This window comes from Coturnix japonica, chromosome 10, assembly GCF_054131305.1.
Source record: "Coturnix japonica strain WE chromosome 10, WE-NBRP24, whole genome shotgun sequence".
In the NCBI taxonomy this organism is placed as follows: domain Eukaryota; kingdom Metazoa; phylum Chordata; class Aves; order Galliformes; family Phasianidae; genus Coturnix; species Coturnix japonica.
In genome coordinates this window covers 4,123,914-4,149,706 of record NC_140672.1, presented here as the reverse complement: position 1 = coordinate 4,149,706, position 25,793 = coordinate 4,123,914, and the positions used below count along the sequence as shown (strand labels likewise).

At 48.4% G+C, this 25,793-nt stretch overlaps 1 protein-coding gene across 20 annotated transcripts in view; it reads left to right on the top strand.

Annotated features, from left to right (window-relative positions):
- ANK1 (ankyrin 1) overlaps positions 1 to 25,793 on the top strand; it is a 49,729-nt gene that overhangs the window by 4,578 nt on the left and 19,358 nt on the right. For 11 of the 20 annotated variants that reach the window (XR_014932376.1, XR_014932374.1, XR_014932375.1 and 8 more), the window contains exons 2-5: positions 13,124 to 13,216; positions 21,235 to 21,336; positions 24,723 to 24,821; positions 25,423 to 25,521. Coding sequence is in view for 15 of the 20 variants with exons in the window: in XM_085510541.1 (XP_085366667.1) it covers positions 13,124 to 13,216; positions 21,235 to 21,336; positions 24,723 to 24,821; positions 25,423 to 25,521 (393 nt within the window). In the remaining 5 variants the exon portion in view is untranslated. Of the gene's footprint in view, positions 1 to 13,123; positions 13,217 to 13,538; positions 13,834 to 13,877; positions 13,902 to 18,478; positions 18,527 to 18,819; positions 18,856 to 19,388; positions 19,443 to 21,234; positions 21,337 to 24,722; positions 24,822 to 25,422; positions 25,522 to 25,793 lie in introns of those variants that run through there. The other 9 variants (XM_085510546.1, XM_015883109.3, XM_085510542.1 and 6 more) reach the window with 7 other exon arrangements.

The following is a 25,793-nucleotide window of genomic DNA, read 5'->3' as shown; positions in this document are numbered from 1 at the left end:
CGCGAGGAGATTCAGACTTTGTAGAAGCATAATAAATATTTAGCTTGTGTTTTAGGCTGGGTTGGGAAGTATGGGGGTTGTGTATGATGACAGTTTCCTCTGATGCTGTTTATCTGACCTGCCACTGGAGTGCTGTGCGGATGGAAAAGCTGTCAGGATTAGAGAAAGCATCAGCGCTGTTCTGGGCTTCTCTGCCAGCAGCTCTGTGAGAGCCCCCACTGGGGCTTCCCTTCCAGCTCTCTCTGTGTCTCTGTTTCTTTCTGGTATGGAATCAGCAGGAAGACTTACTTTTGACTAAACTCTGTCCAGTTTCACTTGCTGCCATTCACAACCAACCTCTAGCATTTCTTCCATTAGGTTGTAATGCAGTGTACACTGGTTATAATGGGAGCATCTGTCCTCCTAACATTTGGATTTTCTTTCCAATGGTAACATTAAGTACGAGGGAGGGACAGCAGAGGACGTGGCGTGGTATATTTATGTGCAGAAAGCAAAATGGCAGCGCAGACATTAGACTTCTCTCTGTACTCCTTCACAGCAGAGAGGTTATAGGAGCTTGTGGCTGCGCACGTGATGTTGCAATGGGCACAGCCCAAGAGATCTTTCAGATGGCCCAGTTAGAAAAATCAGAACACGTATTCAGTAGCAGTTCCTTTTGCTTCTCTCACTGCCCACCTTGGCCTTTGGCAGATGTGGTGCTCAGGCAAAGGGAGCTAATATATAATGGACCGTGTTTGATTGCTTTCCCAGTAAGCAGTTGTGCGCAAAAACTCAAGACAGTTGTAAATGAAGAACAGCATGTACACTGCTGAGCTAGCAAGGCATTTCAGAGCCTGTGCATCTGTCCTTTCCTGACATTTCCAGACAAGGAACTGCAGCGCTGGTGATGGGAGGGGGAGAGAGGCTGGCGTGTAAAACATGAGCTGAATGTAGGCATCTGGAAGGAAAGGATGGGAGGTCGGAGCAACCTCTGCTGCTGCAGGCACACATCTGTGGGGGGAGGAGGCACACAGATAAAGCTGGTGCCATTGCACACTGCTGCTCTGCAGGTTCTTAAATTATTCAGGTAATAACAGTATCCATGTGTGCTTGGTGAACTCTCCAGATATGGAGATACTGGGACAAGGCAAGCAACATTCTAAACCTTGCAGCGTTCCAAAATCGATTTCTGGAGCAAGGTCTTTTAACTGCACCCTGTCCTCTGCACCTGGTCCCCTGTGCAGTGCAGAGCACCCCAAGTGTCTGCCCAAGCAGACCATTCCTATGTGCAGAGATGAGGCCAAGGGCAGTGCCTTCTGTGACAGACCTGAGCAGCACGTGCAGCTCGCTTTGTTCATGATAAGAAGCTGTTTCTATTGTGCTGCAGCTGAGGTACAGCTCAAAGATTTGAGCTCAAAGGAAAGCAGATTAACAGAGATCTAAAATTAGAAGTTTGGTCTGAATTATGCTAATTCATTTTAATTGCCTAAGTATGTCAGTGTTCTTCAGAAACGTACAGTCTCTTTGCTGGTCTGGGAAGATGCAGCATCACTGGAGGCGTGATGAAAGAATGGGTCAAGGATTGCTGAGATTTCTGGGTTCTCTGCCCTACTTTGTAGCAACCATCACCTCCAGCTCTCAGAATGCCATGAGGGTGGGCTCTAAAAGCACCACCCCTGGACTGGACAGTCTCCTTCAAATCTGAGGTGTGCAGAGGGCATCCTCCTGGTCACAGAGAGATTGCTGACGTCTCTCTATAAAGGGACAGTTCCGCACAGCAGAGCTATCTGAAAATTCACATTTCCTTTCTCAGATGAACCGTGTTGTGTTTTGAGCCACAGTGCTGCAAACAGCAGCAAAATCCAAGCTCCCTTCCTATTTGCAAACCAAATTTTGCTGAGTGGCTGAAACATTAAGCCAGAGCCACACAATTCTGTGTAGGGCTGCAAATATAGGGGACTGAGTTATATCTGGGACTCCAGAATGTTGCAGTGAGAAATCTACAGTAGAAAGAAAGTCGCAGGTATTCACCAAAGTGTCCTGAAGAGGGGGAGGGAGAGAATGCAGCAGTAGGAGAGCATCCAGAAAACAGACGAGGCTTCTATATTTATACAGCGATAAGGGAAGAGGGAGAGAGTGTGTGCATGTGTGTATGTGTCTGTCTGTATGTCTGTCTGTTCAGGTCACTGAGAAGCCTCTTATTTAAGCAAGAACATACTGCAGCAAAACAATGAATAGAAGGGATGGTTACAGTCCTTTACTGTAGTGTGGAAATGGGACTTTTCAGGTCCTGCTCATATGCATATGTTGGACCTCTGCTATGGGAGATGCAGAGAACACAGTGCTTAAAGCCTTTGCAGAGTACAGACTATGTTTATACTTAAACACACTTTAAACTATGTTATATCTTCAGCTCATCTGGTGGTCACTGCAAAGGAATAATAAACATCTTTCTACTGTTTTTTTTTTTACAGCGATGTTTGTTCAGAAAACAAAAGATTCTAAATAATGTAAAGGAAAGACTGTGTGTGTTCAGAGTCCATTTAGTTTTGTCCTGTTGCCATGCCTGGAAGGGGAGTGCTGTGTCTTTCCCAGGACTTGCTGATTACAGCACAAAGCAAAGAATAAGATAAATGCTATGAGGTGCTGCTTGGTGGATGAGACAGACAGGTGTGGGGTGAGCTGAGGACAGTTTGAGCTTTGACAGTGCACTTCCTACTTGCACTGAGCATCTCTGAACAGAAACTGGATGGGAACGGTCCCTGTCTGTGGAAGGTCCTCACACAGGGTCTCTGAGTGGCTGAGTGTTGTGGGAAGTGTTGTACTGGGTTTCCCAAGCATTTGACCCTTTCATCTCCAAACATGTTGTGATTAAATTAAATGTCCTCTGTTCCCAGCTGCAGGCACTGCCCCTCATGCCAAGCACTGTGCCTTAGCATGCTCACATTGCTCTACTTAGAGAGGTCTGCTCTACTGAGCAGTAGATGCTATTTCACTGCCCAGCTCTGCTTTGTCAATGTGTAGTTGCTCTGAATGGTACCTGGAAACTTCAAAATCTCTTGTGCAAGAAGAGTAGGGCTGTTTTGGGCTGTACCTTTCTCTAACTGTCAGAGCTTTAGGCAGAGACCATGTGCCAACTAAACTTGCTCTTTCAGTCTTCTGAATGGGGAGGGGAGAGTGTGAAAGATGTCCTCCTTTGGGATGTCTGGGAATCAGCTCTACTTTGTTGACGACTGGTGTGAGCTTTTACTGGGTGTTGTAATTATTTGCATGGCTCTTCCATTTCTAGGTTCTTACTCCATTATTTGAATCAATAATGTTTTGCTGTAAGTTATTTCCATGGCTTTTGCTGTAGGAATAAATAGTGTATTCTTAAATAAGATGCTGAACTTCAATAATTCCATTCCCTGACCTTGCAAGTCTCTGCATGGATCTCCTTTTCAGCTGCTTCTCTAATTTGCCTTGTGGTGGATGAAAGAACTAAGGCTGGTGATGAGCTCTAGGAGTGGTGGTGTGGGGACAGGAAATGTGCTGGAGAGCTCTCAGTAAGGGAAAACTTATCTAAGTGGCTTGCAGTGCTGTACTTGCTTGCCTTTTAGTGGGGATGCTTACAGTTCTGCTTCTCATCTTAAATGCTAAAATAGAAAATATATCTGTGGGCCACTGTCTTTCGCATGACAATATTTCAGCTCTTGGGCAAGACATGCCTTCATAGGATCTGTATTTGTCCTGCAGGCTATGATTTTCTAATCTCTTCCTTTCTTCAGCTCTTTTCCTGGCAGGATTAGCTCAGCTCACTAGATTTGGTCCAAGCAAAAATTGCTCAGTGAAGCATGGCATGGCAGCTCTCTTCACACACAGGTTGGCCATGCACTGATTCACAGTAACGTATTCCTCTTAAAAAACACCATGATGGCCAGCAGGAAAAATGCTTCCTGTCAAGCCTTCTGCAGTGCCAAAATTGCAGTAAAAGGAGCTACAGTATCACAAGACAAAAGTATGAAATATCTGCTACCCATCCATACTGTATCAGCACAACTTCTCCACATTGTTGAACTCAATCCCATCAATAGGGTCAACAGGGTGAAATGCATCGCAGACCAGCCAGCAACCAGTCCACAACTGCTGGAGGGAAGCAGTTCCTTTGTAAAGCTACACTTGAATGGGGCATTGCATGTTGGGTGTTGTAGTCTGCAGGCTTCCTCCCTGAAGCAGTGGTGTGTTTTTAGCCATTGTGCTGCAAAGAAATGCAACGGTTGTACACAGTAGGCAAAGGAAGGTGCTCAGAAATATCACATGATGCTGTAGTTTGTTCTTGACAGAAAGAATCTATTGCGACCTATTGGGATAAAGAAAGAAGCTCAGCGTCTTCAGAATTGCCTTCATAGTTCTGATGAAATTTCAGGGAAACAAACAAACAAAAGAAGAAAAAGACAAAGACAAAGACAAAGACAAAGACAAAGAAAAAGAAAAAGAAAAAGAAAAAGAAAAAGAAAAAGAAAAAGAAAAAGAAAAAGAGAAAGAAAAAGAAAAAGAGAAAGAAAAAGAAAAAGAAAAAGAGAAAGAAAAAGAAAAAGAGAAAGAAAAAGAAAAAGAAAAAGAAAAAGAGAAAGAAAAAGAAAAAGAAAAAGAAAAAGAAAAAGAAAAAGAAAAAGAAAAAGAAAAAGAAAAAGAAAAAGAAAAGGAAAAAGAAAAAGAAAAAGAAAAAGAAAAAGAAAAAGAAAAAGAAAAAGAAAAAGAAAAAGAAAAAGAAAAAGAAAAAGAAAAAGAAAAACCCCGAGAAAGTATTGTGGTCTTCGTTCTCTCTCTGGAGCTGCAACCACTACAGTTAGCTCCCACTCCTCCAGCTGTCTGCTCTGTACTGCCAACTGCTGAGCTCTGCCAGCAGGTTATGGGGAGAACGTAAGGGTGTAAGGCAAAACGTATTCAAAAATGTGCATTACTCGTGTTTATGTTTACATTAAGAGAGATGCACGGCATGCCAATGATGTGACTGTGAGCTGCCGAGAAACAGTAGGGATTCAAGGAGCCTTTTTAGGTGCTGAACCATGAAAACAAGGACCTAATTTTGACTATGGTTCTGAAGATCAGCATGAGCAAACGTATACAAACGTTGTTTGGAAGATGCTTCTGAAGACGTGCTATAGATTGCAAAAAGGTAAGAGAAGAGACCACAGAGATGGGGGCTTTCAGCTGCAGTTGTGTAGTATGCTGTCATTAAAATGAATGTGCGGCAATGACAGAGTGCAGGACATAGGCATTTTTTTCTGCAGTAGACCACTTTGGGTACCTGCTTTTCATGATGCAAAGCATATTCTGTTAGAAGTCTGGCATAAAACCCCCTCAAATAAATGAAATTTTCCTCTGTGCCCTCACATTTCAGGGCTCCTTGGCTTGCATTGGACCACCACAATCTGGGAACCCAACAAGGGTAGATGGGACGCAGGGGGTGGTGTCTCACATTGTCTGTTACTGAGAGCAAAGCCTCAGGGATCCATAGTGCTAAATGCTACAAGAGTAGGCATCTTTGAAGGTACGCAGTTGTGCAGTGTTTTTGAGCTTGGAGATGCCCTTTCTACGCAGGGGATCTCTGTGAGTTCCTGGAGAGGGGATCAAGCAGCCTGCTTGTCTTGTGCTTTCCTTGTTTGTCATTGGGAATTGCTTCCTACTTTCTCTGCCTATGATGTGACAGGAGATGGGTACAGTATTAAGCTGCATGTTGTTTGGCTCCACTGATGTTCTGACGCTGCAGCAGCCCTTTCCAGCCTCCCCATTAACTACTCAGTGGCCAGTGCTGTGGTGGTGCTCAGCTCCCAGCACTTGCTGCCAGTGCTGATAACCTGGAGTAACAGCATCTTATTTTTGAATTATTTAGAGCAGATTTTTTATTAATAACTCAAATTACCCTGTGAAACAGCAGCTTGTCTGATGTTAAATATTAAACTCTGCTAAGTGTGTGAGCTGGGGCAGAGAGCAGCACGCTGTGACAGTGCTTGGGCAGTGGATGGCTGCGATGCCCTCCATCATGCATCAATCCCTGCTCCTCAGAGAGCCTCCATCTTTAGGGCAGCCAGGTGCCCCCACACGGCTCCCCAGCTTCTGAACTGCATTTTGCATGCTTTAAACAGATCAGCACATCAAAGGCTGGCGGAGCCTCTCTCTGGCGTTTCCATGGCAGCAGCAGCTGAGAGGATTTGGATGTTTCTGGGGTGGGATGGTGCTGCTGGGTGCACTGGGGCAGAGGGGTCTGCTGACCACTGCTGGCATCCTCATAGATCTGCGCAGTCCAAGGTGCTGCTTCCCCATCTTGGGGTGCTGTGATGCAGACAGCTGCCTCTGGACCTCAGCTTCCTCTGGTCTGGGAGAAAAGGATGCTGTGCTGCACAGCAAGTAGGTCAGCTGAGTTATAGCCTCAGAAGTGCTTGCTGGTTGGTGCGATGAAGGAAAACAGGTCATTTCAGTTGCCATTCCTGCTCCTTGTGCTGCTGCATCCTTTGGGAGATGATGAGGTGGTAGAGATAACACTGTCACATGGTTTGTGGTGGGTATGGCATCATTGCAAGTTTCTCTGCAATCAGCTGAATTAATTCCAAGCATCAAAAGATGTGTTCTGTTTTCATTGCCTCCAGGGGCACAGCATTCTCTGCTTCTCCTAGGCTAGGCTAGACTCCCTAATGTAGCTGAGAGCAGTGTGTTCCTACATGGACGTTCCAACGAATGCTATGTATTTTGTCCGTATCTCCAAAATGATGCTCTTTGAGTGCAAAAGCACTTTGCATTCAGAGGGAAAGTTAAAACTCCTCACAAGTCACAAGATTTTTCCTTTTCTTGCTGTTCATATCGGCTACGTGTGCTCAGACTGTCTTGCCTTCATCTCTAGAGTAAGGCATTTGGTTTTGGACACACTCTCTCTCATTTTCTTTGATTTATTAACCTTAATCACAATTATATTATACTATATAGTGTTATCTTGTATTCCGATATCATATTCTGTAAATTAACTTTCCTCCTCAGATCATTGCTGCTGCTGTTTTTAGCCAGTCTCCCATCTCCCTATCCTTACCCCTTGTCCCATTTCCCCTTTCCAGGACTGTGAGTCTGTGGATCCCTTGCCCCATTAGTCACAGTTGGACCAAACCAGCCTGTAAACTGTTGTCACCCCCCCCCAGTTCTTCTGGGTTGTTGGGCCTGTGGGCCTGCTGTCCCCTGTCGTGGGCACAGAGGGACCCAAGGATAACCCCGTGACACTTTCCAACAGTGAATGCCACCACATCTCCCATGTGGTAGCTGACAGGAGCAAAGTTCCACTGCTGAGGCCAGGGAAAAGTGCTGATAGTGCAGGTGTTCAGTGAAAGATGTCCACTGGGAGAAATAAAATAGTCGATCTCCTTCAAGCTTAGAACAATGGCGAGACTCTCATAAACTCTGCTAGGTCGCTAGAGCTATACCTTCACTCTTGTTCTACAGAATTGCTCCCTTTCCAAAGTCATGTACAAATGACTACTTCTGGGACTCTTCTTCTGTCATCCAGAAGCATCTTATGTAATTGAATTAGACTGTAGGAAAAGATACTGTGAGATGAAATTATTTTAAATGCTGATCAGTGAGAACAGGGCTGTGGGCATACAACAGAGGTGTGCGTGTCTCTTCTGAATCATTCATTAATTATCCTTAAATGGAACCCGTGAGGTTCAAGATTTCAAGTGGATTTTTTGCAGGTCTGCCAAACCATTCTTCAGAGCATTGCAGTAACTGGAGAACAACTGGCACATTGGTGTGAGCCGTTGTTCTTGCTGTAATGTTCATATCATGTTGTCCAGGCATGCTAAGGACACTCAGGAAATAGATGAATCAATGGTATCTGGAATAGCTAGTCATGCCCACAAGATGCACAGTCATCAGAACATGGGTGGATAATGGGAGGCATTTGGCCTCTTTGCTTGCTCAGCAAAGGCACACGTTTCTAAGTTCTGTGATTCTGATAAGGAGTAGGAAGCCACTTCTCTAGAGGGTTTTCTTCTGGGGTCTCCTCTGCACTGGAGTGGCTCTGCAGGGATTGCAAGCTGGTGGGGACAACCCGTACAGGGAAGCTCAGTGCCAGGATGAGCATGCTGATGTTGTCACAGTCCCTCTGGACAGAATCAGTATTAAAAAGAGGAGTGACCTTGTGAGTGCAGAGCTTGCTTTTGATGGTACATGAAGCTCCAAGGAGAAGAGTTTGCATTGTTTTTATTCTTTCTGAGTGGGAACCATGAAAGCAGGGACAAATCCAGCTCTGTGAGCTGCTGCAGTATGAATATTCACCATCATCTCAATGGCTTTCCACTGAACAATCCCAGGACTGAATATTAGTGACAAATTTTGATAGTACCATAGAGTTTTCTTGGCAATGCCTTTCATGGATTTTGTTGATGATGACATAACCCAGTCAAGGTTTTGACTCCCAGGAGGAGTGTCTAACAGCCTCAGTCAGTTAGAGGTATGAAGAGAATGGAGGTTTCCCATGACTTATTTTTCTATGATTGTGCCTTGATTCTGTAACCACCACTTATGGTAACCTGCAGCACAGCATTGTCATTGCCAGAGATGTTCCTGTAAATGGCTGTGCTGCACTTGCAGTGCCACCAAGTCTCTTGCCAATCCTCATTTCGTTATTTGTGTCCAGCTGCAATCCATGACTATTCAGAGGAAAAAGCCGTACAAGTTGCAGCTGACTGTGGCATGAATATTGATTGGAATTATTTTAATTTTTGGTGCAAACCTTCCTGCCTTGCTACTGATATTTGAGCCTTTCATCAAACTCTGGAGAATTTCTGTGCCAAATCACAGGTGTACAGCTTGTTTTGTTTATTGCTTTGAATATCAAAATAACTCCCTGACACCTGTCGGACCACTGCAGAGCTGGTGACAGCATTGCATACAGCACAAAGCGGTGATTGAAGGCTTTTCTTGCTGCTACAGACTCAGAAGAAAATAATTTGAGAAATAAAGATAGAAAAGGTTTACAGAAATGGTTTCTAAGTTCTGTTCAATTGCTTGAACTGACCTGACTGAACAGGAGGATCTTGGTGGGACCATGGTATTTAGGTACACTAGACCTCAAAGGCTGCTGAGAGTAAAGGTACACCAAAAGGTTCCTCCTTCCTCTTTTTGCTTAGCAGCAGAGTCAGAAATTCCTTGCCAAAAGGAGCATAGTGCATCTTGCCAGGTGGGGACTGTGCATTCATCTGCTCTTGCAGGATGTCAGTCTGCTCTGCCTCCAGGCATGCATTACAGCTCAATGCTGGATGTTACTCCATCTTGAGATCCCCGAATAGGCATAATAACACTCGGGAATCTCAGTGGATCTGTAATCTTGCAGTTACAACAGAATCATTGGACTCAATAGGATCAATAGCTGGGTTTAATTAGCAGCAGCTTGATAAAGGTCTCCTTATGTCTTTCAGATTGGTACCCGCCTGAGTGAAAGCAGAAACTTGTACCAAAAGCTGTAATTAAGAAGTGATTTGCCCTTGGCCCACATTATGGGCATAATGCCAGGGTGATTTCCCAGAGCTGTTTTCTTCCGATGAAGGCTGAGTTAGGTGCTTTGCCTCTAGCAGAGGGGAAAAACCAAATAAAACCCCCCAAAAAACCCAAAAGTTGTTGTTAATATTGTGGGCAAGGTGTCTTCTGGTCCACTGGATGAGAAGCTAACGCAGAGGCTGCTGAACATTTTCTATCTGTGCAGCCAGGACAGCGTGGAGCTAAGCCATAGCATAGACGAGAGTCCATGGATATTGCTTTTATGTAAGAACTCTGCACTTCTTTCACATCTGCACTCTGTGAATGTGAGTCTCTGAGATTTCTGTGCATGAATGAGTGTAAGATGAATTGGCGGTGATAGCATTTTCAGCTGCATTGCCCGGCTCATCCAAATGAGGAGCAAAAAGAACATCTTCTGGCTCATATCATAAAATGTCAAAGGGGCACACACAGTGAAGCCTTCTGTTTGATCATTGTCAGTGTAGTGAGGGGCAAAGGCTGCCCAAACCTCTTGATTTCATGCTCAGACTGTTTCCTCTAAGAACTAAGCAGTGGTGATGCTGGTAGTAGGCAGTTGTCTCTTGAAGTAAAAGAGCAGGCTGCTCTTTTCAATTTGCATTTCTGGATTTCCTTTGTGAATTCCACAGCTCAAACAGTTCTGAACTTATGGAAAGCCATGAAAGATTTATTTGATCCAGGGGTACAATGGGAAGAGATTACCCACTCATCTGCTGCTGAGCTTTGCAAATGCAGTCCATTTTCTTATAAGTTTTAATCCATCTCGTGCTTCTGGGTGCAGGTTTTTAGACTGATTTCGGGGCAAGTATCTTCCCCTTTTCTCTCTGTCTCACACACACAAGACCATGGGGAGACAACCAGCATGACAGCATGGCCTGGAAGATGTGCACAAAGTGAATTTTGTTCCCCTTCCACCACATAGCACTGCACAGTTCCTGCTCTGACAGAAAGCTGAAGAGCAAGTGTCAGTGTGGCCCCTTCCATGCCCTTCCTCTGGCCCACGGCTGATGATTCCAGCACTTTGTAAGCTGAGCAATTGACATCAGAGAGGTGAGGGACCAGCAGCTCCCACTGACTTTCTGTGAAATGATGGATGCCAGAAACAACAAATACCACAGGAGAGCCAGCTCACGATGCTCAGAGAACTGCCTGCTTCTAGCATCAGAGTCCCTGGCTCAGCACTGCAGAGTGCTGTTATCTGCTTATTTATGCCTGCATCATGGCTATTCTCTCTTAGCAGGAGGAAGCAGCCTGACAGCAGCACTGGTTTACTTTGCCGCTCTCTCCTTGCATGAAGCTCAGTACCTTCCATTACCCACAGCTGGGCAGCAGCGACAGAATTGCTAAGGATTTAAATTATTCATCGTTTGTGCCTGACTCAGCCTTAAAATTGCATTCATGTTTCCTAAGATAACAGCTTGTTGACCAGAGGAGCCAGGGAGCTGGCTGCTCTTCGGAGCCTCAGCAGGCGACTGGAGCACAGGGACTGTTGTCCTCAGTAAGCAGAAAGGGGAAGTGCTGGATAAAAGAAAGCCTCCCTTGCTCCAGGAGGCTGCAGTGAGGGCTTGGAAGACCAGCTTCCCTTCAGTGACTTCAGCCCTGGACCTGTCCTAGCACTGTTTCTCAAGCTGCTGAATGCAGGAAAGGCTGTACCTCATTTCTGAGCAAAAGCACCACGCAGTTTCCTCAAAGAACTGAAGCCCACTGTTAAAGAGAGGTATTTACTCTTCCCCAAGGCCACGTGTTTGAGGCACTCTGCTTCACGCACTCTCCATTCCCGTAAATGAAAGGAAAATAACAGCTGAGAAGAGACTGGCAGCAGCCAGTGGTGCCCGGAGATCCCTTCTCTTATTACATGGAAGATAACAAGGCAGAGAAAGGAGCCTTGCATTCCTTCACAACTACATCATAGTGCAGCTGAAGATCTTCTCCAAAGGCCCTCAGGAAAGGTCAGAGGCAGGACTTCGTATCTCAAAAATCAAAAAGAAAAACAACAACAAAAACAACCACCCAAACTCTTAGTAGCCATAGGAGTGCTCTCCTTTAGAGATCTCCTCTTCCTCCTAATTGCTCACAGATCACTTCCCTCTGTCCCACCTCTGTCTGCAGTTGGTGCTGGAATTCGGTCTCAGGTATAACCCTGTAATACTGTGGCAGTGAGGCACTAGGGCTGCTGTGTGCTGGCACAGGACAGTAGGAGAAATTGTTTTTCCTGTGTATGATAGATATTTCAGCATCTGGGGAACAGCACCATGACCATATTGGAGCCCTGGCTGGCAAAATTCTCCTTGAAGTCCATAGGGGTGCACACAGGAGCACAAGAGAGCTGACAGCAATAATTCCTTGTTGCTCCTGGATGCTTTTTCTTGACATTGGTTTGCATTTGCTTACAGACTGTTTCTATTGCATCCACTGAAATCTCTTCCCTTTTCAGAGCTCTGATTTAGCTCTGTTAGCGACTGTGCATGCAACGCGATGCTGACTTGTACAGTCACAGAGGTCTTAAAGGAGATGTTCACATAGGTAAACTGCGTGGTACTGTGTAAAATCCCAGGGAGTGAGCAATCCAGCCAACCTCAGTTCATGGTCTGAAAACAGGTAAGTGTTAAGGTGTCGCCTGAGACTTCTGAAGTATTTTCATGGAAATGAAAGGAGCTCTTGGCAGCAGAACCTGCAGAAAGTTTGCATTATGCTGAGCCAGTAGCTCTGGACAGACTCATAGCCCTGGCTGGTAGGGTTCTGTCTTCAGAGGACTCATATTTGCATTCATGGCGTGCAGTTACGCAGGGAAAAAAACAGCAGGATCTGAGACGTGGCTGATGTTGCCTGGAGGTTCAGAGCAGCAGTACATTTGAGAGCAAATGCAGTGTGCCAAGCAGCAGTTACATTGCTCATCCTTCTGATAATTAACATCTGAGCTCTGCCTGAATGGGAGGAGTTTATTATAGGTCAAACACTTGAGGGATCCTACACTTCCTGGGAATTACACTGGACAAGGGGAATATATTTCCTAGGACTAAGATATGGACTATTCCTGCTCTACTGTTTCAACCTGGCACAGTAAAACAATCTCAGTTTCTACCTAATGCAAAGCATTTTTTGTGTCCTAACAGATTCTCGCAATTTCCTTTTTCTGCCTTTGCCAGTGGTGGGCTGGTGTGTTTTATAGGAATTCCCTAGGGGGATGTAGCTGACAGAGCTGATTTTGTTCCCCCTGCAGCTAAAAGTATCACATGCTGTGTTTATCAGTGTGATGCTCAGGCCCTTCCAGGTGTGATCAGCTCATAGCCATGCTAGTTTGCCCCAGTGGAGAACATTCCTGAAGCTGTAATTGGCATTGAGGATCAGCTGATGGGTAGCTAGAAACAGGAACCAAGCTGTGTGGCTTCCCTGTACTGCCCCAGAGCTTTGTCAGGGCTGCCCTGTTGGCATCTGGACCCCAGATAGGGTAGCAAAGCACTAGCAGAAGAATGCACCCTGCCAGCCCAGAGTGCCAGGTGAGCATGGCTCTGTGTGAGCACGAGGAGAGGGTGGGATGGGAGTGGTCTCCAAGAGGGCTGTTCCTTGGACAATTGGTGTGACTCCCTTGCGTGTCTTTCAGAGAGGGCATGCACCAACCACTGTGGACCCCTTGCCTTCTTGTTGCAAGCAAGGATCTCCTGAAGGGATGCTGGAGCAGGAGTCTGCTGTGCAGGTAGAAGGGGGGAAGGGGCGCGTTCATTGTGTTGCAGTGAGCCTCAGGCCCTACAGAGGGCCTGGAGCTGCTGTCACCAGATTCATCCGTCACTTCAGTTCCATCTCGGTGCCCCCCATTTTGGGACCGTGCCCTAGCCAAGGTCTGCAGCAACCAGTGAGTTGTATGGGCTCTGCGCAGCACAAACCAAGAGAACAGCGTGGTTCAGGCTACGGGATTATTTCATTTTGCCTTGTATTTCTGAAGTTCCATCCTCCCTTCTTCTGTTTGATGAACAGGGTACACATAAGTGGGCTCCTCCCTGTTTACAGGTCAGAGGCATGTTTATGAAGCATGCCTCAGGTGCAGCATAGGCCGAGTGCTTGCGTACAGGGCAGCTGTAATCTCCCAGCTGCAGGCAGGGAGGTTACCCTCCCTTGGGGGGAGAGTGCCCTTCAGTAGACACATGTGAGTGGAGATGATAGGGTTCAGTCCTGCTGATAACTCTTCTAGTCTGGCTGCTCACACTTTGTTTGGCTGCAGCATTCAGCATCGTTGAGCTGATCAGACCTGCGGACCCTGGCTGCCCAGGGTGAGCTGACTTTCCTGCAGCAATGCCATGCTTGCATTACTTGAGGGTGAGTACCTGGGCAGTCCCTGCCATGGTCAGGGTCTTGCTGGACTGAACTAGGGGGAGATGAACCAGGTCAGCTCAAAGAGTGGTGTTTTTATTTGTGGGGTTGTTTGTTTGTTTGTTTTTCTTGTTTGTTTTTTGTTTGATTGTTTGGTTTTTTTTGTTTTTTTGGTTTTTGGTTGTTGTTTTTTTTGTTGGTTTTTTTTTTGCATTCACGAGTTTAGGTGCATCCAGGCCAGTTAAATAGTTTTTATGCCTGTCCCAGAGAAAATGGCCTTTGTCCCCAAAGTATGGCAGCCTAAACAGGCCCTGGAATGGTAGAAGGGGTTTGCTTGCCCTTCTTAGGTTGCTGGAAGCTTGCCTAAGGTCATGCTGAAATTCCACAGCAGAGTCTGGCATTAAATCCAGAAGTCCTGGGTCCCCCTGGTGCCGTGCTCACCTTGTCCTTCTTGGTGCTGCTTTGCTGGAAGATGGGGGTGCCCTCAAGTGTTGTGGTTGTTAGGGTTTGTTTTTTTTGTTGTTGTTGTTTGCTTGTTTTCCTCTCCATTTTAATGGCACACGTTGATTTCTGTGCTATCATCTTCCTTATTCCATCCACACGAAACTCTGGGACAGGTGCACAGGATGCCGTTTCTCTCTAGGCATAGAGCTGTTTTAGCTGTGCTGAGGAGCAGGTGGCTGTGCTGCCACAGCTTTTGCTTGCATGTCCTCACCGGGGATAAGTTGGCAGCAATCTATTTCCAGGCTGTGCTTCAGGTACTTTCCTGTTAATGCTTTCTTCCCTGCATGGCTTCCGGAGGTTACACTGAGCCTGGCCAGCCTGGCTGCACACTGCCAGCAGTGAATCTGCAACCATGTGCTGAGTCCGTGCTGCCATCCTTCACAGTCTGTCCATCCTAGCAAGAAAGCCTCATCCTCAGCGCTTTTGCTCATGGAAGCAGGTGTGGACTGGCCCTGCTGAAGCAGAGGTAGAGAATGAGCCAGGGGAGAGATCGCAGACATTAGGAACAGTGCATACAAAACACCAGCAAAGGGAGATAATTATTTCCACAAGGCACTGAGTCAGACCTTGGTGGTACATTCTGGCTTCTGCCGAGTGCAAGGGCACTGCACAGAGCCTGGGGCAGGCTGGAAGCTGGTTTGCAGGATGTGCCTCAGTCCCTCAAAGCGCGTCCCTGCCTTCCTCCTTGTCCTGACATTGTCCATTGCTCATATTGCCTGAGCCATGGCATGGCTGGGAAGGCAGTGCATTAGGAAAGGAGATAAAAAGCAGTCACAGCGCTGCTGCATCTCCCTCACAGCTGTAAATCCTATTATGTTGTAAGAAGAGGTGTAGCTCCTGAGTGACAAGCACTGGTGTATTGTCTTCAGTCACAGTCTATGTATTTTCTGATGAGGTAAAAATAGCTTTTCTTTTTCAGGATGTGCAGAGAGCAGAGGCTCCTGCTAACATCAAAGGAGTGTGACAGCTTTCCCCTGGATGTGCCTTGCCCCAGCTGGCAGGAGCAGTCGCTGTGCTAATTCTTGCTTTGCTTTGGAGCTGTGCAAGAGGAACAATGTTCTGGTCTTCAGCTCCTTATTCCTCTGTCCAGTCCCTGCTGCTGGACTCTCAACACTGTGCTTCATTGACAAGAGGTGGTTTGCAAATGTCAGAAAAAGATCTTGATAGTACTGCTTAGAAACACCATTAATGCTATCTGAGAAATGACAGGCAGACATTCATAGAATTAGGGGATCCTTATCAGGAAGGATCCGTTTGCTACATAGGGGCAGCTCCCTAGTACTTGCTCATTGCAGATTAAGGAGATGTCCATCTCCTCACAGTCCTGAACCCCTTTCAGCTTCAGCATCTAGCAAAGGGGAGCTGTGAGGAGGGAGGGAAGGGCTGTCTACATCTGAACGTGCTCAGCAGGGATGGAGATCATTTGGCCCTGAGCTGCACCACCGGTGACAGTCCAGAACAATCTGTCCCATTCAGAGCACATAAAAACAGGCTTCCCAAATGCTGGTTAGTCCGATTCTCTTCCTGCCAGATCATAGTGCTATGGTCCACCCCTGCATTCTCATAACTGGGCATCACTGCTGCACCTATCAGCCATGGCCTCTGGTGGTCTGTGCCTTAGGGAAGCCTGGGGTATATTGTGAAATCTCCACTCAGTAACAAGGAGCATGGGAAAAGGTTTTGCTTAGGGTGGTGCATGAAATGAGAGCAAAATCACTTGGCAAAAGCTTTCCAGAGATGACCTTGATGCCTTCATTCTCGTAAGTTCTGTTAAGATCTGCAGACCTGTCCTAAATCATGGGGGTGGGGGCGTAGGTGGTGAAAGGGTAGAATTTGGGTGGATGGAGTTATCCTTTCATCTGATGAGCTTTTCCCAGTGTTCCTGCTTTTCTCTTTCATCTGAGTTTGCAGTCTGTGCCTGGCAGCCTCTTCTCTGTGCTGCTCTGGCTGCCTGCCTGAGGCTTCGTTCCTGTGGCCTCTCTAGAGATGCTGTGCACTACTAAATGCTTTCTTCCACCAAAAAGGCTGAAACTTGCTGGTAGGTTTTTTTTCCACTGCAGGGACCACCCGTGTCAAGCTTCTGTGAACACAGATAGAGGAGAAAGTTCCTGCTGATTAGACAGTATGGTTTTTGTTTCTGGGCATTCCAAGTTGAATCCAATTCAATTTTCCTTATCTTTTTAGAGAGACCCCAGGAGCCATCTCTAACTGCACTTAATCTTAGCAGCTGCCTTATTTTATTTCCAGAACTGACATATTCTTCTCAACTGAGGAGAAAGGATCACTGTTAGCACCTGCTGACCTGGGCATTTGATATCTGCAGGGTAGGGAGAACATGGGGAACTCTGGCCTGAAAGAAGTCCCTGGGCTGAGAACTGCTTAAAGTAAGGCAGTACATTGTTTTCTCTGCTGGAAACAATTCCTCAAGGTTGAAGACCATGCCTGCTGCTGGACATATGCCCACAAGAGCAAAAAATGTCAAAGCAAACTAAAGGCTATTGCAGGGGGTGTTGTACTTCCTTCCCCTACTGGCAGTGCTGACAGCGACTGGGTGATCTCCTGGGAGGTGGTCTAGACCTTTTATATACCGTCTAGATAGGATGCCCTTTGCAACACGTAGCCTCAGTGCAGGAGTCAGACTTGCATCTCTCCATTGGTCTTGGGGCTCTGTGCATTGCTGGAGCATTGTGTGCTGCCCCACCTGCTTCCCTTGCTGGACCTCCATGAGCATATGGCAGCCTGAACAGGTAGGGGGGTCATGCCTGCTTGGCAGGGTCAGAAGCCCCTGTGGGAGATCCCCAGGTAGAGCCTTTCCCTTACCAGCAGCATCCGGCTCTTCTGTTACTGTTTCTGTGCTGTTCACAAACTGCTTGCACATCCTAGTTTTCATTTTGCTCCAGATGCTGAATTTCAGTAGCATTAGAGCAGTGAAGCTGCAAATGCCACTGAGTGTGCAGAGCAGGAGTTGCTGGCAGGAGAACATGGCTTACAAAGAATACAGCAGTGGCAAAATTGTGAAGATGCAAAGTTATCTTTAGTGATAAACTCATGAGATAGAAATGCGATACAGTGGTGTAGTTGCTTTGAAGATCTCTGCTACGGAGCACACACAGGAAGCTTTCCTTGCAGCAAAGCCTATTGTCTGAGCCTCCTCAATAGCAATGATTTTCAGTAGCTTGGCCTGGAAAAAAGCAAACTGACCAAGTGTCAGGTCTGGCAGGCCCCAGGCATGGAGCACATGAGCAGTGTAGTAGCATGTACATGTGCCTTTTGCCAGTGGGAAACAACAGGGCAATTTGCTTCCTTCCTCACAGCCCAGAAACCACCATGAAAGCAGCATGAGCCTATGAACTCATTTGCACTTGGGAATCATCAGCATGCAACGTTTAACAGCCTCTACAGAGCGTGTTCCTGACAAACATGGCCCCCTTCCATAGAAAGAGGCAATGCTGAGACCCTTCCTTCCTTTATCGATAACATGCAGAAGGAGCTCCTCCCTTTATCAATAACGTGCAGAAGGAGAGTGAGAGTGATGGCACTGCCAGAAGAGATTAGGGAAGACTCTGACTGTGTCCAGGAGACAAATAGAGCAAGATTACCAAAATCCAGCCTGAACCTCTGGCTTGGCAAAACATCCCCTGTGCATACTGCCTCAGCCATAGCTACAGCGTAAGGAGCTTGGTCAGACCCAGGCTTCTGCTGAGGTGAAGGAGCAGCCATCAGGCAGTAGTGATACCCTGTATGGGCAGGGAGGGCACCTGTGAATAAGGACTGAGAGAGTTTCCCCTCAGGGCTGGGAAAGAGAAATAATTTGATTATCAGAAGATAAGGGGAGCTGTTTTCTGAAAGAAGAGAAGGTGAAGGAGGAGCAAAGCTGCACTCAGCTGTGTTTTCCACTTTAGAAGGTCTTGGAGCATGTTGCAAAGTCCAGATCTGGGAAGTGCTGGAAGCTGCATCCTGCTGCTTCACAGCTTGAAGATCTGCAAGTCTATGGAGCACCTGCATGTGCAACTTAGCAGTTGTGTGACAAATAAGCATTAACTCCTTCCTGAAAAATTGCTGGGAAAGTGAAGGAGAATGGAAAGAAACCATTGCAAACTGCAAATAAACCATTGGGGGCATTTTTTTCATCTGGAAGCAATTGCTGTGTATCCTGGGGTACATGGATAGCAAGCAACCGTGGGTGCAGGCAACAGTATGTGCACAAATGCAAAGCAAGTGCATACAGTGAGCCTGTGCTGCACTTTGTGCTTAGCTGTGGATGGCGAGTGTGCAATGCGAGTGTGTCTGTATTTAGGAGCATTTGTGTTGCTCCCTGGGGTGTGCATGCATCTTTTTGATATGCATACATACTTACGTTCACAGAGTCTCTGCATTTCTTGCTGTCACTGTTCCCTTTTGTTGAAAAAGGAGATGGCATTGACCCAATGTATGCTTTAGCTCCTTGGCTAATCTCATGCTGTCAGGCTGCCTGTGACACCCCAGAGTAATCAGCTGTTGTGAATGAGTACCACTGAATGCCAGGTAGGCAGTGCCAGTGTGTGCAGGGACCTCAGGAGGAGAATATTACTGCAGATATGTTGTCTGCTTTTACTGTCTGAGCTGCATCTCCATCCCATCCATCCGTTAGTTCTCTGGTTCTGGGAAGCAGAAGGGCAGTTGTTCTGCAGCACCCACACCTCTGCCATGTGGAGGAGCCCTCCACCCCTCTCCTCCAGGGTGGTGTTACCTGCAAGATGCTCCTGGGCATGTCTGTGGGGCTGCTCCTCTCTGCTCTTCTCGATCTCTGCTCTCCCTGCAGCTCTGACTGTTCCTTGTGCTTGGCAGCAAGCATCTGCTTTCCACAGGCAGCTTGCTATTAAATATCCTGTCTGACACAGTAATGGAGAGAAAACGAACAAATTCCATTAGTGGCTGGCGATCCCTGCAGGGTCTGTGTTGGAGCGAGGAAGGAGTTGGTATTTTTAGAGAGAATGCAATGCAACTTACTGGCTCTCTCAAAGCTGGGGAGTAGATAACCAAGGAGGGGAAGAGGGGACACCGGGCTCAGGTTTCAGCTGAAGTGCTGGACTATGGCAGCACGAAAGGGCAAGTCTGGTCCAGACGTGGCTGTGAGTATACAATGCGCTTCTCCTTCATGCCCACAGAGACCTCTGCTTTGCTCCTCTGCTTGCTTCCTGCCTGTGGTCTCTGCTGCTGGGTGTGCCAGGGTTTTGGAAGCGCTTTGCTGCTGGGGTGTGTCACGTTTTACCATATTGATCTTTGCAGCTCCATGCATGTCCTGTGGGTGGGATCCCAGGTCTGCCTGAGCTACGCTTCGAACTTCCCAGGGGGTTGCTGTTGTAGGTCTGTGCTGAGGTACAGACCTGAGGGCCTGACCCGAGGTACAGAGGTTTCCACCAGGAGCTGGAGTTAGAAAAGCCCTTTGCACTTAAGCTGTTTCTTGGAGCTGTCAGCGTTTCCTGCTGACCCTAAACAGCATGCAGGGCTCTAAGTGCAAATGTGCACTTCTAAGGGCAGCACCGTGCCCTGCCTTTCCCAGCAGATCAGCCTGAACGAGCAGGGTACACCCAGGTATCATGCTGACTCTCCTCCACACCTGCAGCCCTCCATGAAGCTGACAGCCTAGCTTCAAATCTGGGGCTTCCTCCCAGGCAGACCCGGTTGTGTTGTGAACCAGCAGCTTGTGGTGACAGCTGGCAGAGCAGGGCATGCCAGCAGCACGTGTCTCCCTGTGTGCAGGGGCTTTGCCAGCACAGGGCATGGCGATGCTGCCCTCCACCGCCTGTCCCTCTGTCCTGGGCAGGGCTGCAGCACTTGCACTGCTGGGGGCTGAGACACCCATCTGCAGGTCTTCAGTCTGCAGGGGCAGCAGGGCAGTTGGCCCTTTGCTGGGCCGTGTTTCTCTGGGTAGGATGGTGAGGGAAGGATGGAGGAAAGCAGGAGGCAGCTGAGCAGTGCTGCTTCCATCTCTGAGCTGGAATGACTGAGACTGGTAAGAAAGGAGCTCTGAACAGTTCACCTGCACCATTCTGCCCAGGTCTGCTGCTGAGACTATGCTGCTGCCAGTGCTGGCCCCATGAGCTTGATGACCCCAGGGCTGTGGGCACTGGAGGGCTGAGGCTGGCAGGATGTATGTTCATGTAACACAGGAGATGTCTTAGTCCCAGCATGAGTGGTAAGAAAGGGGCTCTCATTTTCTAGTGGAGCCAAGGTCAGAGGAGAGGAGTGTGTCCTGCTGCTTTGCCATGGATGTCTCATGGCTCTGTGCTGTGGACAGCCCTTTGGGATAGAACTACCAGACAGGCACCAGTTCATAGGCCCAGCCACACAGAGCTCTCACTGCATTTCCACTTTATTCTCCAGCTTCTGGTGAGCCATCCCATTGTCTTCATTTGCTGCCTTAATAGTGTTATACAAATGACTGCTGTGCCTTGCCTGGGGTGGTGACACTGCCTTGCTGTGATTTTCCTGGCTGTAGTGTGCACAGTTGGGGTGGTTGTCCCCACTGCCACTGTGGCTCTTCATCAGGTTTCTGGAAGACAGCAGAGGCAGACTCACCAACACTGCAGTATATTGTCCATTGCTGTACTCTCAACCAGGACAGAAAGCATTTCCTGTGCCTAGGGAGACTGCAGCAATCCTGTTAGAGCACCTTCCCTGCCCCACCAGCATTGCTCAGACCCATACATCTCTCCTTCCTGGCCTGGCTAAATGCTGTTCTTCCCAAGCCTCACTCTCAGCCCTGCCTCGTCCTGTTTGATGAGGAGCATCTCTGTCTGCCTGGCCTCTACCTTTCTTGCCGGGTCTCTGTAGTCAAGCACTGGGATGATCCCATATTGCTGACGGGAGAGCACAAGTATGATGCCAAACCTCATGCTGTTCATTTTTTTTTTCCCCAAGGCTGATGCTGCAACCAGCTTCCTGAGAGCTGCAAGATCTGGGAATCTGGACAAAGCCTTGGATCATCTCAGGAATGGGGTAGATATTAACACCTGTAACCAGGTAGGTGAAACCCTCAAGGTTTCTGGTATCACCTCTAGCTCATGTGAAAATTGCCATGCTGTGGCTCCCCAAGGTTGAGGTGACAGTCACTCTGTCCCTTCCTTACTCTGCTCCATGGGAGAGAGACAGGGAAGGGCCTCAGGGAGCTTGCTTGGTCCTGATCCTGCTATGGAGCAAACCATAAGTGGGCAGTGGATACTGTGACATAGCAAGTTTAAAAACTGGGAGGTGTTTAAAAACAGGGGATGTTTGCAGAATGCCAGTGTGGGGGCCTCAGGAGGTGGTGTTCAGGTGTAGCCCCCTCTAACACAGAGCAGGGATGGCTCTGCCCCGGAAAGGAGAGCTGCAGGCACAGAGGAATGGTTTGCACGTAATTGACAGAACATTTTGTTACCTGTGCAGCTGCCAAATGCATCGACTCAGCCTGAATCAGAGGAGGTGCTGCAGGGAGGGACACAGGGGACTTGGGCTGAGCTGGGGGACAGACAGGCAGACGGCACTGTCAGCTACTTTCCAGAGCATCAGTGATGCCGGAGAGGCTGACTTGGCAGGTAGCACAAGCGGATGTCCCTCTGGTTCAGTATCGAGTTCCCAAACGAAGCGTGGTTCAGACCCATCAATCTATGCACTGCAGTGGCCGGTGCATTGCTGCAGACATCTTCCCCCAGGAAATGTTGCTGTCTCCTTTTCTTTTCTGACAGCACTGTGCAGATATGCTGGACTTCTGCAGGCCACTAGGCACGTTGTACCTTGCTTTCTCCTCCTTTGGGGAAAGCTCATGAGGTGCCCATTTTGTTCCTCATTCCCAGTTATTGTCAACGCATAACCAGCATCTAGGTGTTCCTGTCCTGGGGTTGTGTGGACATGGACAGGATTAAAATCAGACGGGTGTTGTAGGGAGAAGTAGATGGAAAACAATGTGTTTCTGTCCTTGAAGATGAAATAGCTTTCAGTTTCTTCACCACAAGGGGCAGTCCCTGTTCGCTGGGAGCAGTCCTGCTTCCAGACAGATTCCTGCAGCTGATGGGAGGGGGGTTTTAATACCATGCTGGGGAGCACATGGCTGCAGCAGGATGAGATGCTTCTTTCAGTAGTGCCTTTGCACTGGTTCTTGCCATCTCCCTGAGGTTAGATGGCACTTTGGGGTTTCCTTCTGAGGAATATCAGACCTGTGGGAAAGGTCCAACCTCACATGTCCTGTATAGAATAAGGAGGGATATATGTGGTCAGACCTATCCCACAGGCCCTGTATTCTTACACAAGTGCAGAGACCTTGACATGCCATCTGATCTTCATCCTACCAATTCCATCCTCTTCATGGTTGCCATCTGCATCAGTATCCTTACTGTGTTCTGAATCCATGCATGCTGTCCTCATCGGTGAGGAGCTGGAGCTGAGGATGAGCGGAGCAGAGCTGGCTGCCAGGACACAGCAGTCATGGTGGTATGGGCAGTAATCTCTTCTGTGTCGCACCCCAGGACAGGGTCCACAGCAACATGGAGTGTTTTTCTGCAGAGCTGAGTTTGTTGCATTGGCAGCAGCACCCAAAGCTTCTGGAAAGCGTTTGCAGTTGGTGAGGGTGTGTGGCAGTGTTCAGATCCAGTACATCCCGTGGCAGTTCTGGGTCAGATGAGCCATCAAGCCAGAGCAGACCTGCAAAACAACCTGCATTGTTCCTGAGGCAGAAATATCGATGGGCCTCTGGGAAACAGCCTTCAGTAAACACTGTGCTTATCGCTGTAAGGATGGAGAATAACGATTCCTCAATGGCTTTCAGCTTTCAAAAGGTTATTTATGAGTCCTTTGCGTAAGAGGACATATGTGCAAGGAGAGCAGCTGAGTATTCGTGATCTTGTCCTCCCTGCATCTTGTTACATGGATATAACAGGGAAAAATCATGTGTTATGTGTGTGGTTCTTACCCAGCTCTCAAGATGTGGGTGCTAAGTGGGTGCAGAGCTGTGTAACTGTGCCCTAATCAAAGAGCTGCAGCATTCTTGCTGCTTTTTCCCTTAGCAGCCATCCCCTTGTGCTTAGAGCTCCAGGAGATGCTGGAGCTGCTGTGCTGAGGGAGCCTGTAGACTTGATATCCGTACATACCTGAGTAAAAAAGAGTGTGATCTTGGAAGGCTGGTGGATTGAGCATGAGAGAGATGGAAGACCTTCTTGTCCCATGGTAACCCCCTCTGGACGCTGTTGTGAGTTTAACTGGGATGCTGAAGACTGCAACTGGAGCTTGCCTTGGCATGTTCTGCTCCCCTACCTGTATTCAGATGGGGATGAAGCAATCCCACAAAGTGACCTTCCAGCACCCTCCATAAGACAAAGCAGATGGTTGGGAGGTGGAGTGCTTGGGCAGCACTGTGTGCTTCTGGGGAGCTGGCAGCTCTTTGCCACATGAGAGTTGCACAGGGGTGAGTAAGCACAGTGCATCCATCTGGGAGAAGTGCTGCACTTTTCCCTTGTGGAGGGGGAAAAAAAAGTGCCATTTGAAAATGCCTGCAAATATTTAACCTCTCTGCCAGTAAATATCTCAGCCCTTTTGTTCTGGGAAGCTGGAAATAATGGAACATAAGCTTTCTCAGCTGCCTCTGAGGTGCCAGCAGGCCTAACCAGCCACTTTTGACAGCACAGGGGTATTCCAAGGGAGCTTTTCAGTCCTTTGCTCCTGGGAATGTGGTTGCATATGTACCCTGGAAAAGGAGGGCTGAACTGGGGCACCCATAGCAGTGTTCCCAAGCAGTCACCTGCACTGTTCAAGAGCTTCCTGGGTCTGGCAGAGCTGAGCAGCTTCACAACCTGTGCTTCCCCAGAGTCTCTGCTGCAGCTCAGTACTGGAGGAGCAAGGCAGCCCTGGTGCTGAGCGTGGGATGGAATTGGCAGGGTCAGCCTGCAAGGCCACAGTTATATAGTGTGTGCATCCTCACTCTGGGCCATACAGAGAGCTTTTGCTGTGACAAGTGTAGCTGTGGGCAGGAGATCTCAGGGATGGGCACCCCTGGGAAGCCACTGAAGAAGAGATGGGAGGTGACAACAGGAATGTGTCATGAGCAAGGAGAGCTGAAACAGTGCCTGTGGAGCCATGTGCTCCCACTGAGCCATGGGGACACCCATCTATAGGAACCAGCCCAAAAGGGCTGCATGTCACAGGGAAACCTCCAGCATTAGTCAGCAGCTCAGTGCGTGGGGCTGCATGCAGCTGCCCTGGCAGCATGAAGCCTGCTGTGCAGGGCTCAAAGGCAGAGCAGTGAGTGCTGCTCCTGGCAGCCAGCACCTCCTCCAGCCCACACCAAGCACCCGCAGCCAGGTCCATAGAGGAGCTCAAGGGTGGTTCCCAGAGACCATCAGTCTCATCCTGTGACTAATGCCCTTCTTTGTGCCCTGCAGAATGGGCTGAACGCGTTGCACCTGGCCTCCAAGGAGGGCCACGCAAAAATGGTGGTGGAGCTTCTGCACAAGGAGATTGTCTTGGAGACCACAACCAAGGTAAGAACAAAGGAGTCGAGTCGCGTTCCTCAGCCTAATGCTCTACAGCCTGCCACTCTACAGCCTGCCATTGCTGGTGCTCCATAAATAATGCATAGTCGTCTCCCTGCATGCTTAGTCACAGAGAGAGGGGTCTGGCTGTGGAAGCTGCAGTGGCTGACATACCATCTCTGTGCACTAGCAAGGCTTGGGGTGCAGAGCAGAGCCTGGTGTCCTGCCCCCGCCACCCCAGGGCACACACTGAGGGGAGGAGTGGTCTTTCAGTCCACATCTAGCTGAGCTCTGCTGGGAGGCCTTGGCTCCCAGGGTATGCACTGTGCTCCAGTGCTCCCTTCTCCCTTCCCCTGCTCATCTCCTGGTGCTGGAGATATACAGAGCCTGACAATCCACACAGCTTTGGCTGCTGCTGACCTCATGAGAAATATGAAGTCCCCCCCTTTCCTGGCCAGCAAATGTGAGTCTGTAGCAGGAAAGGAGCGCTGAGCATGGCCCCGCTGGCTTGCACTGGCCAGGATGGCAGCAGCCCTTTTCACACCCATGTTAGTACACACATCAGGTCTGTCTCTTTCCCTGAGTGCTGCCCTGTGATGATGTCTTTCAGAAGGGGAACACAGCCCTGCACATCGCTGCCCTCGCTGGACAGCAGGACGTGGTCCGGGAACTGGTGAACTATGGGGCCAATGTTAACGCTCAGTCACAGGTACAGCAATCCAGGCTGGGGTAAGCAAAGCCCCAGCATGTGAGTGGTGGTGTCCATGTGGTGAGAGCTATGCCCAGCAAGGGCAGTGTAGCAGCCCCTTAGTGTCTCTTTGGTCCTGTTCAGGGACAAGGACGGTGGAAAATGCTCCCTGACAATGAACTGGGGATGTGGGTGTTCACAGAATGGATTAAGTTGCAGGGGACCTTGAAGATCATCTAGTTCCAATCCCCCTGCCAAGGGCAGGGTTGCAGAGCACTAGATCAGGCTACTCA